At 37.6% G+C, this 12,150-nt stretch overlaps 1 protein-coding gene across 1 annotated transcript in view; it reads left to right on the top strand.

Annotated features, from left to right (window-relative positions):
• Positions 1 to 10,997, top strand: part of zdhhc17 (zinc finger DHHC-type palmitoyltransferase 17) — a 114,419-nt gene extending 103,422 nt beyond the window's left edge. The window contains exons 14-17 of the mRNA XM_051919589.1: positions 3,950 to 4,033; positions 5,313 to 5,470; positions 5,780 to 5,874; positions 8,750 to 10,997. Of these exons, the coding sequence (XP_051775549.1) occupies positions 3,950 to 4,033; positions 5,313 to 5,470; positions 5,780 to 5,874; positions 8,750 to 8,888 (476 nt within the window). The 3' untranslated portion in view covers positions 8,889 to 10,997. The remainder of the gene's footprint in view (positions 1 to 3,949; positions 4,034 to 5,312; positions 5,471 to 5,779; positions 5,875 to 8,749) is intronic.
• The last annotated feature ends 1,153 nt before the right edge of the window (positions 10,998 to 12,150 follow it).

Here is a 12,150-nt window from a genome sequence, read left to right as displayed (position 1 = left end):
AATAAACTCCTGAGTTGCTTTGGCTGTATGTTTTGGGTCATTGTCCATCTGTATCATGAAACGCCGGACAAATCAATTTGACAGCATTTAGCTGGATTTGAGCAGACAGTATGTCTCTGAACACCTCAGAATTCATTCGGCTGTTTCTGTCCTGTGTCACATCATCAATAAACACTAGTGTCCCAGTGCCACTGGCAGCCATGCACGCCCAAGCCATCACACTGCCTCCACCGTGTTTTACAGTTGATGTGGTATGCTTTGGATAATGAGCTGTTCCACGCCTTCTCCATACTTTTTTCTTGCCATCATTCTGGTAGAGGTTGATCTTGGTTTCATCTGTCCAAAGAATGTTTTTCCAGAACTGTGCTGGCTTTTTTAGATGTTCTTTAGCAAAGTCCAATCTAGCCTTTCTATTCTTGTGGCTTATGAGTGGCTTGCACCTTGCAGTGCACCCTCTGTATTTACTTTCATGCAGTCTTCTCTTTATGGTAGACTTGCATATCGATACGCCTACCCCCTGGAGAGTGTTGTTCACTTGGTTGGCTGTTGTGAAGGGGTTTCTCTTCCCCATGGAAATGATTCTGCGATCATCCACCACTGTTGTCTTCCGTGGACGTCCAGGTCTTTTTGCGTTGCTGAGTTCACCAGTGCTTGCTTTCTTTCTCAGGATGTACCAAACCATAGATTTTGCCACTCGTAATATTGTAGCAATTTCTCGGATGGGTTTTTTCTGTTTTCACAGCTTAAGGATGGCTTCTTTCACCTGCATGGAGAGCTCCTTTGACCACATGTTGTCTGCTCACAGCAAAATCTTCCACATGCAAGCACCACACCTCAAATCAACTCCAGGCCTTTTATCTGCTTAATTGATAATGACATAATGACGGACTTGTCCACACCTACCCATGAAATAGCCTTTGAGTCAATTGTCCAATTACTTTTGAGCCCCTGAAATGAAGGGATTGTGTTAAAAAAATGCTTAAGTTGCCTCACATTTTTATGCAATCGTTTTGTTCACCCCACTGAATTAAAGCTGAAAGTCTGCACTTCAACTGCATCTGAGTTATTTCATTTAAAATTCATTGTGGTAATGTACAGAACCAAAATTAGAAAAAAGTTGTCTCTGTCCAAATATTTATGGACCTAACTGTATTTTCATGTTATGTTAATGCTTTTCTTTGAACTCTTCCAATGTCTTAATCAGCCAGTACCCTCTTCTGTTACAAATTGTAGCTACAAGACATTCATTTTTGCTGACAAAATGTAAAGACTTTTTGTTGTAGGCCATTGCTTGCATGCTTTATCTTACTAGAATTCCTGTGATTTGCTTCCTCCTTATCACAATATTTTATAAAATAAAAAAGTGATAGTAGTAGTGTCTCAAACAATTCCTTCACTAATTGAAATAATTCTACATCAAGATATCTATTTATTACAGTATATGTTTGCTTTTCAGTAATGCTTCATTACTGCTTTTAGTGTCACATGTTCTAATAGTAGTTTGTTTTACAGCTTTTAGCTGCAAACTGAAATTGTGTAATTTTACTTGAGTTGCAAGTTATCACAATAATTTGAGTACATAATGGTAATTTTGGGTGTTGCTGTAAGTGTCCTGCTTGGCAACCTTGCATCTGGGCATTCATTTGGATGTTAATTTGACACACATCACCTACCTACCAATAGTATTCGTCAGTGGAATATGCTCACCCATAGTGAATGACTTGTTTGAGGAACATGATGAATAGTTCAAAATGTTTGTTTTATTCAAATTCACTAGATCTCATTGCAGTCGAGCATCTGTGGGAGGTGTTCATAGTCTCACATTCGAAAGATTCTGATCCTCAAAGGTCTTGTAGATGTCATGCCTCGGGTCAGAGGCATTTTGGCACCATGCGGTACAGTAACAGCATATTAGGCAGCTGGTCATAATGTTCTGGCTCATCAGTGTATATGTACAGAGGTGTGAAAAACTATTTGCCCCCTTCCTGATTTCTTATTCTTTTGCATGTTTGTCACACAAAATGTTTTTTATCATCAAACACATTTAACCATTAGTCAAATATAACACAAGTAAACACAAAATGCAGTTTGTAAATTGTGGTTTTTATTATTTAGGGAGAAAAAAAAATCCAAACCTACATGGCCCTGTGTGAAAAAGTAATTTCCCCCTGAACCTAATAACTGGTTGGGCCACCCTTAGCAGCAATAACTGCAATCAAGCGTTTGCGCTAACTTGCAATGAGTCTATTACAGCGCTCTGGAGGAATTTTGGCCCACTCATCTTTGCAAAATTGTTGTAATTCAGCTTTATTTGAGGGTTTTCTAGCATGAACCGCCTTTTTAAGGTCATGCCATAGCATCTCAATTGGATTCAGGTCAGGACTTTGACTAGGCCACTCCAAAGTCTTCATTTTGTTTTTCTTCAGCCATTCAGAGGTGGATTTGCTGGTGTGTTTTGGGTCATTGTCCTGTTGCAGCACCCAAGATCGCTTCAGCTTGAGTTGACGAACAGATGGCCGGACATTCTCCTTCAGGATTTTTTGGTAGACAGTAGAATTCATGGTTCCATCTATCACAGCAAGCCTTCCAGGTCCTGAAGCAGCAAAACAACCCCAGACCATCACACTACCACCACCATATTTTACTGTTGGTATGATGTTCTTTTTCTGAAATGCTGTGTTCCTTTTACGCCAGATGTAACGGGACATTTGCCTTCCAAAAAGTTCAACTTTTGTCTCATCAGTCCACAAGGTATTTTCCCAAAAGTCTTGGCAATCATTGAGATGTTTCTTAGCAAAATTTAGACGAGCCCTAATGTTCTTTTTGCTTAACAGTGGTTTGCGTCTTGGAAATCTGCCATACAGGCCATTTTTGCCCAGTCTCTTTCTTATGGTGGAGTCGTGAACACTGACCTTAATTGAGGCAAGTGAGGCCTGCAGTTCTTTAGACGTTGTCCTGGGGTCTTTTGTGACCTCTCGGATGAGTCGTCTCTGCGCTCTTGGGGTAATTTTGGTCGGCCGGCCACTCCTGGGAAGGTTCACCACTGTTCCATGTTTTTGCCATTTGTGGGTAATGGCTCTCACTGTGGTTCGCTGGAGTCCCAAAGCTTTAGAAATGGCTTTATAACCTTTACCAGACTGATAGATCTCAATTACTTCTGTTCTCATTTGTTCCTGAATTTCTTTGGATCTTGGCATGATGTCTAGCTTTTGAGGTGCTTTTGGTCTACTTCTCTGTGTCAGGCAGCTCCTATTTAAGTGATTTCTTGATTGAAACAGGTGTGGCAGTAATCAGGCCTGGGGGTGGTTACGGAAATTGAACTCAGGTGTGATACACCACAGTTAGGTTATTTTTTAACAAGGGGGCAATTACTTTTTCACACAGGGCCATGTAGGTTTGGATTTTTTTTCTCCCTAAATAATAAAAACCATCATTTAAAAACTGCATTTTGTGTTTACTTGTGTTATATTTGACTAATGGTTAAATGTGTTTGATGATCAGAAACATTTTGTGTGACAAACATGCAAAAGAATAAGAAATCAGGAAGGGGGCAAATAGTTTTTCACACCACTGTATGTATATATGCATAGTTACAATGTCTATTATTATATAGGTACATGCACATACAGATAAAAATTAAAAAATCCTTATTTATTTGTTTGGTGATTTAATTTCACTTTAAAAGTTTGTTTTATTAAGTACTTTAAATATTTTTTACTTCAGTATTTTTTATTTTTTGTGTTCATTTTGATATAAATTATTTACTGATTACATATTGTTTTAAAGTTTAATGTGTTTCAGAGAAACAACATAAATATGTTTATACAAAGTATCATTAATACAGTTGTGAATAAAGAGAGAAATGCATTTTCCATTTAAATGTGTCTTTAACATTTGAAATGCTTTTGGACTGAATAAAAAGGAGTGATTTCTTTGTTGTGTTTTACAGGGGCTGGAAATCACAGATACTTCATTGGATATTTATTCTTCTTACTCTGTATGCTTTGTTGGATGATTTATGGGTGCATTTGCTGTAAGTGCACTACATGTTCTTTTTAGTCTTGATAGTTTTATGTATGGGAAAAAATAGTGATCTATTCCTTTATTGTAGTTCAGTTTACCAAACATTCTAATTTTTGTGAAGTGTAAGGAACACTTATCTTGAAATCACAACTCCTTTTTTACACGTCACCTCATAGTTCAGACTAGTCAAATGCTAATTGCACCCATGTTAGCTTGCTTTTACGTGTTCTTTTTGATTCTGCTTGGATATGACTTAACAAAAGCAATGCTCACCTCCTGCCTGTCTCCCAGTAGGATGCTGCCCTACTGGCTTCTCTATACGAGATGCCCCTCTTTATGCACACTTTTTGTGCTCTAAACTGTCAGCACTCACCCATATATAATCACACATACATATTTAAACAAGCACTACTCTTGCTACTCATTATTGCACATGATTACCATGTTCAGATCGAATCGATGTCTGGTAATTTTTTTACTACTTATATTGTTAGAATACAGACAGCTCATCAGCATGTAGAATAGCCAATAACTCCTGCATTAGCTTAACAGTAAGTTGTGAAATATTCAGATGTTTAAGGATGCTTTCCAAAATTATGTAACAGCCAAGAAGGATAGAGAAGCCCATCAACACCAAGCAGCACAGCCCTTTGATTCCTCTCTTGCTACAGAAGTCTTGAGTAGATGATCTGGTTTATGTAAACTTTTTCTAGTACAATTGTCACCCTTTTATCTCTCTTTTTCTTTCTCATACTTTTTCTTTGTAGAGTTGACTGTGCAAACCAGGGACCTCTGTCACCGTCTCTAAATACAGTCAGATTTGCTATATAATAATTGCTTACATTAATTATTATTGTTTTAAAACCAGAGATTAAAAATCAACAGTCCCTTTGGTCAGTCCACTGTCTTTCCCTCACCTTGGTGCCATGATGTCACTCCCTTCGATATCTCCAGCTTGTCATTTCTCCATGCCGTAGGTAGTGTGGTCATCTCCGTCTTAATCAATTTCATCAGGTAAACAAGTGTGTCCTTAAGTCACCTGTTGGTGCCAGCACTCTGTTTAGATACTTTTTGCCTCCTGTATTTCTTATGTCACTTCAGGCTATTTATGGCAAGGCATTACGGAAAGACAGCTTTGCTTGTTCCTATGACACTACTGCCCCACACACTGCACAATCTTATCATAAAATGTTGCGTTTATTTTTTTGTTCAGTTGTTATGCACTGAATAGAGTTATTCACTGTTTGTTTAAATGTGTGGCTTTCTTTTTTCCATTGTGTGTATAACAGACTGGAGAATTCACTGTGTAACCAGCTACTCAAAGGATGGCTTATGGACATATATTACACAAATAGCCACCTGCTCTCCATGGATGTTCTGGATGTTTTTAAATAGCATTTTTCATTTTATGTGGGTTGCAGTACTAATCATGTGTCAGATGTACCAGGTAAGGAAAGTTTACATCTTCTAAGGGGGGTGGGGTGATTTTATATATTTATTTTATTTTTAGCAGAAAACATTTTTCCATAATATAATCTTTAATGTTGACATGCATTTGAAGCTTAACTACAATATACTGTGATTAGATTTTTTTCCCCTGTATAGACATTTTAGTTTTGCTTACATGAAAAACATTTGCTCAGCGATTGTTACTAAATGGTAAACCTAGTTACTTTTAAATGGAAGTGCCAGAGATCAGACTTTAAAGGCCAGTGATCTGTTTGTTCCTATTTTTTATTCTTTATTATATTTGCAGATTGCCTGCTTAGGTGTAACTACTAATGAAAGAATGAATGCAAGAAGATATAAGCACTTTAAAGTTACAACAACATCAATTGAAAGTCCCTTCAAGTAAGTGAATATTGTAATGATGTTACTAAGCAGTAATGAATACCATCATTAAGTAGATGCTCACAAGATTTCTGATTTGGATCCCTTTATCCCTGTTTTTTTGATATTGCATTTTAATATTCAGGCAAGCAGAGGTCAAGACAAACTTCCTGTTCTATCCATGGTTTCTTTAATTTTTTTGTGTTGTGCAAAATAAATAATAAAACTGCATTAGAAGCCATCAAACGCACAGAACAAACCACTTTCAGCAAGTGAACTTCGCTTTACTACATAATCTCTGTTCTGGAGAGGGTTACCCTTTTTAATTAATCAAACAGTTATGTAAAATGTCAAGAACAACATATTATTTCTTATATAGTGCTTTTCTCAGGGTTATACCTGAATACCTGAACAGAGTACAAGGTACAGGCTATAAATTAGAGAAGGTGTGATTCTGGTTTAAATAACTTGCTCTGTAAATAAAACAAAAATAATGCTAATCCTGTCAAACGTTAAGTTATTGCAGTTGTCACCAGGTCAAAAGTATATCAGACAAGTCCTGTAATAAATTATAATTTGTTATTTGTTGCAGAGCATCCTGAAATTGTTAGACTTTTAATTTTGTGAATGGGAGAAAAATAATTGCTATCAACTTGTAATAATAAGAGCATTAAGTTTAATCAAATTAATGTGTATAAAAATATAAGTTCTGAAATGTATTTTTTGTGCACCCCCTTTAGCATTTAACAGTTTTAACTTGATTTTTTTTTTCTATCTTAAGGATGACATTAGTGTATATAGCAGGGGTCAGCAACCTTTCAGCGGTGTCGTGCCGACCCAATGTTACAATGTTATTCCGCGTGCCGATATAATTCTACCAATTTTGTTATATATAGTGTCAAAATTGGTCCGGTTATAATGGGCATACTTTTGAAGCCCATTATAACCAGAGCTTATATTATTGATCATTCAATATTTTAAAATACATAGATCATATGTCAAAAGAATGCTTTGTCAAATTTTAATTTTCTACACGTTTATTTCAAGTTTTTTCAATATAAAATACATAGCTTGAATAAGAGAAAATTATCAAGAATTCTAATATGATTAGTCATTCTTTATTATTAATCAGAGTTATTAATCAATTAATGTGAAGCAGTTGTATAACTACATTTGGTGGCTTTATTTTTGGTTCCAATTATTTGACTAAAATAAGTACAGTGGACCCTTGACTTATGAACTCAATTCATTCGCGAGGGCTGGTTGTAACTCAAGTTTGTTGTAAGTCAAAACTATTTTTCCCATAAGAAATAATGGAAATACCCATAATGCGTTCCGAACCTCCCACTGCAACACTTACTTAACCTTTTCATAATAAAAAAAGGGTTGTATAATGTGCGTAATTTACCAAAACACCAATAATTTTTCTAATGTACTAACCAAAAAGTAATAAAAAGTGCCTAGCCTACCAGAAACAACAACTTCATACTGTACTCACCATTTAATTTGACATCTTTGGGCTGCAGGAAGGGAGGAGGATGATAATGAAACTGAAGGCTTTTTAAAGGCTTTCTTTAACTTGCGCTCAGGCATTTGCAATCATTTCAATAGCTTCTTTTGCGTTAATTTTAATCTCCTCCTGCCTACAAGTTATTCTGACGAGAATTTTTCTCAGCATTTCCTTGCGATGATACAAGGAACTGTTTCTGAACTCTTCTGAGACCGCCCCCACTCAATGGGAACGACATGCTGAAGTGCGTCCTGAAGTGCGATTGCCGCGACTGTGGAAGCTTGCTTGTCCACTGCCGGGCAGGGATATCACATGCATATCACCCATCAATATCTTTTCTGTTTGCTTTGGCTGAGAGACTCAGCACAGCTTTAAGCCGGCTGTTGCCCCAGCAACAGATACAGTCTTCCATACGGAGTTTGGACTTTGGCATGTCTTCTAGTTGGGGGAGGTCCCAAGAGAGTTTACAAACCTGACATTTTATTGAATGAGTGCCGCATTAATAGGAATGTTTCTGTTTGTTTACAATCGCGCAAGCGGATACACGTGACCACATTCAGGTCGTAACGCAAGATGTTGGTCGTAAATCAAAATAAAAATTTTGGTCGTAAATCAAGTTGTTCGCATGTCAAGCCGGTCGTATATCAAGGGTCGACTGTAGTTTGTTTTTAAAGCCAGAAACAGCCCTTTTTTAAACGTGGACTAATGTTTAGTTTGATAATGTCTTTGTACACTTGACGTACGACACACGACACTTTAACAGCATACTGCACACATAGCACGATCCTTTTGTTCTACAAATCCATATTCATTCGTCCAAGAGTCTTGAAAAGAACGAACATCAAGTTTTTGTCTTTGAGTCATTTTAGGGCAGTATATTCCATCCATCCATCCATTATCCAACCCGCTGAATCCGAACACAGGGTCACGGGGGTCTGCTGGAGCCAATCCCAGCCAACACAGGGCACAAGGCAGAAACCAATCCCGGGCAGGGTGCCAACCCACCGCAGGGGCAGTATATTACTTAATAATACCAAGAGGTCTGTCTTAATGCACCACAGCCTGCACTGAAACATGGTTTGCATTTACATGTGAGTCGCAAATATAATTATTTACTGTAATTCAATTCAATCAGAGTGCCATTGAAAATCGTTCCACATGCCACACTTAGCATGCATGCCATAGGTTGCTGCCCCCTGGTGTGTAGTTTTCCAGGTGCAATTACAATGAAACTTTTTCTCTTTTATAACAAGAAAAGTTAAAGGAATTACATTAAACAGTGAGATACAATTAATTTGCTCAGGCTTGCATTTATGCCAAAAAAAGTTTCTAACCATATTATTTTTTTGTGTCTTCTCCCCACCCTCTTTTCTCTTCCGTATCAAGCCATGGATGTGTGCGCAATATTATAGACTTCTTTGAGTACAGATGCTGTGGTCTCATGCGACCTGTGATTGTAGACTGGACAAAGCAGTTCACAATAGAATACGATCAGACCTCAGGATCAGGATATCAGCTGGTGTAGCTGTGCTGGGGCTTCCTTCCAGTCATATCAATCATTGGCTTTTATTTCTGGAGTGGTGCCTGAGAAATTCACATCTGCGGAGACTGATGTCAGCTCAGATAAGCATGCGGTTGTGGGGATACAGAGGGACAAGAAACAGTGCCTCCTTTTCACCTGACGTATTGAACACTCGGACAGTTTAAAAACTGCCAAAACACATCTCTAGGACTAAGAAGATAACAAAAGGGATTTGTTTGTTCTTGGAGAAAGGGAGTCATTTGCAATATGTTATTGCAACATTTTATTTCCGTTTGTTTTTTGTTCTGTTGCACCACTTTGGTTTTCCCCCCTTTGATTAGTGATGGTTTTTCTTTGGGGAAGCAAATTTAAGCTTGACACTTAACATTTCCATAAAAGTTTACCATTGGACTTGTGGAGGGAATGGTTTATAAAGATTGAAATAATAGTTTAATTCTTCAGGGAATGGTCAGTGGAGAAGAGAAGAGTCTGATTTCTCATTTCATGTCCTCTTTTGAGAATTAGTATAAACCTCCTTCAACCATGTGACATTCATTTAGGTAAATGGGGGAGTCTTATTCACAGAAGCTATGACTGAATACATAAGCAGTGTTCTACTTAGCATAGGCACTCCTTTGTAACTGATGTATTTATTTTTTTTTTAACTTTTTATAGATTTATAAGTTATTAATAGATGAGGTACTATTGAGAGAGAGCTGCATTTTATATTTTAATTGAAAAAAGCCACCTCATTTTCAACCAGAGTGATTCAACTAGCACATACAGTAAGTGCCACAGACTTGGGGTGACGCTAATTCATTAAAAGAGATGACTGTCTGTACAAGAAGGTGAAGTTTATGGAATTGTTAAGACTTTGAATTGATCTTAATGCTAATTTAATTTTTTTTTCCTCACTTCATTGCACTGATTTTTTTTTTTTTCTTTTGTACCCACTTTGAATAATGTGAGCTAATTTAAGGCTTCCTGAAAACAGCAGGACAGTTCATATCTTATTACACTCTCCCACCTGGAAGCTGAAACAAATTGAAGACGAGAGCTCGAAGCACGTCTAGAAAACCAACAAGTGTAAAGAATGTTTGTCTGTATATAAATGATTTAGTTTACCCCTCTTGTGCGTGACGTGTTAGTTACAGCTGCTCATTTTATTTTACAAGACCAAAAAAAAGGAGCTAATAATAAACTTGTATGACCTGTAGCCTTTAGCATTTAGTGATGTCCAGCTCTGCTGATTTATATGCATTTTACTCAACAATTTCACTGCATGCCTTTTGCTTGAAAATTTGGTGGTCCCCATAACGTAGGACATTACTGTTACAGAAAATTCCCAGCATTTATCCAGTAACTTGCTCACAGGTGAGGAGAGCTTCTTTTGTAAATATGTTATTGTCTGGTAATTGCAAAAAGAGGGTCTATTTTCTTTGGAAATGTAGTGTATCTAATTTGCAAGTGCCAGATACCAAAGTTGCTTAACAAAAAAGAAAATACAGCAGTGTACCAATTACTATTTCAGTGTTTAATATTTGAGATGGGGGGTTTGGGAGGGAATTTTTAAAATTATTTATATGCGTTTTTGGTTGTGCTGGGTTCATTTGATGTAAAATTGTAAAAGTAAAAGAAAACCAACAATTATTTTAACAACTGTAAAGGAGGCTATGTGACCATATTTATTTTTCATTGTATGCCTAATCTTACAGTGCTGAGCTGGCAAAACCCTTCATCAAAGAGTCACGCAGCTGCACATGAGGATGGGTGTGTTAGAACTCTCCCAGGTTTTCATCATTTACTTTTACATATAATTCATTAACAATATAACATGCTTTTATTCAAGGTGAGTTACAGATTATTAGTGCATGAAGACAAATGTGTGGGGAAACCATGCAAGCATTAAAGCATCAGTGCTGTGTTATGTTATTCTGTAAGTGCACAGAAACCAAGAACATCACAATAAAACCAGAACAAGACAATGACTTAAATTAAAATGCAATTCAAGAAACTAGAGTGAAGTAGGAGCTGTGTAGCTTCAGCAAATAACAATTATAGAGCATCTCACAGGATGCAGAATAATAAACAGTGCCATTACAGTTTGTGTGATTTGTTGTACTAACCTGTTATGTATGAAGAGAGCAAAAAGTTTAATGGCAATCAGAACTGAATAACATGGCTAGAAAGTATACAGGGGGATGTGCCATATTCTGAAGGAAGTTTGTTTTGCTTCCTGTTCACTTCCACTCCCTTTCTATTTTTTTTGTAAGTTCCTATTCTCAGCATTGTTCTAAAGAGTCTAATGGTGTAATATTATTTGTACACTACTACAGTCTTGATATGATTGTTGTACCAGTAAGGCTTTTTTGTAGTAAAATCCAGCAGATAAATGGGAAGTACATGAAAGATTTTTTAAGATGTGGTGACCATAATATTTATGATTAATCTGTGCAGACAAATAACCAAATTCTCAGTGAGTTCTGGACCACACAATGTTTACTGTATTTGCAATACTTTCATTTGCCTTATAGCAAACAATTCCAGTTTAGACTCAAGTGTTGTAATATTTAGGTACGTGGTACTTGATTTGGCTTTTTATAGAGGCTCTTTAAATAAATATGTGCACATACACACAGTGTGTGTGTGTTTATGTGTATATATATCTATATATATATATATAAAATTCACTAAGCCACCGACAAGTAGCCGCCCATGGAAAGCACGCCGGAAGGGGCGTGGATTCACTAAACCGCCGACAAGTAAGACGCCAATGGCGCACACAGGAAGGAGCCACGCCCACCAACTCTTAGACCATTGGATACAATGAAAACTCGCAGAGCCACTCCCACCAACTCGGGCACGACGCCTCGGAAAACATGCCGTCATTTCTGTTTGTCTGTGCCACAGTCCACTTGCAGCTCTGAGCCACGTTGACTTTTCATTAGTCAACCTCCGTGGAACCTTGGTTCACACAGAGGCAGCGCCAGAGAGAGACAAAAGCACAGACACAGGCAGCGCGAGAGAGAGAGAGACGCGCAATCCTTTAAAACTGAGGTTAAAACACAATGAAGGAAGCAGTCTTTAAATACCAATAAGCCCTGTGCCTCTTTTTCATTAGCGTCTCACCTGCTTCACCGATGCAGGCCCACTCTAATGTACCAGCTTTCTCTCTATCTCCTCACTCGCTCGCACACTGCACAGGGGAGAAATGCCCGCAGCACGACTCCACCCAGAAACCATTTCAGCCACACTTCCACGCCCC

Source organism: Erpetoichthys calabaricus, chromosome 1 (assembly GCF_900747795.2).
Source record: "Erpetoichthys calabaricus chromosome 1, fErpCal1.3, whole genome shotgun sequence".
NCBI lineage: Eukaryota > Metazoa > Chordata > Cladistia > Polypteriformes > Polypteridae > Erpetoichthys > Erpetoichthys calabaricus.
The sequence above is the reverse complement of the archived record's forward strand: the minus strand, read 5'-3'. Positions and strand labels throughout refer to the sequence as shown.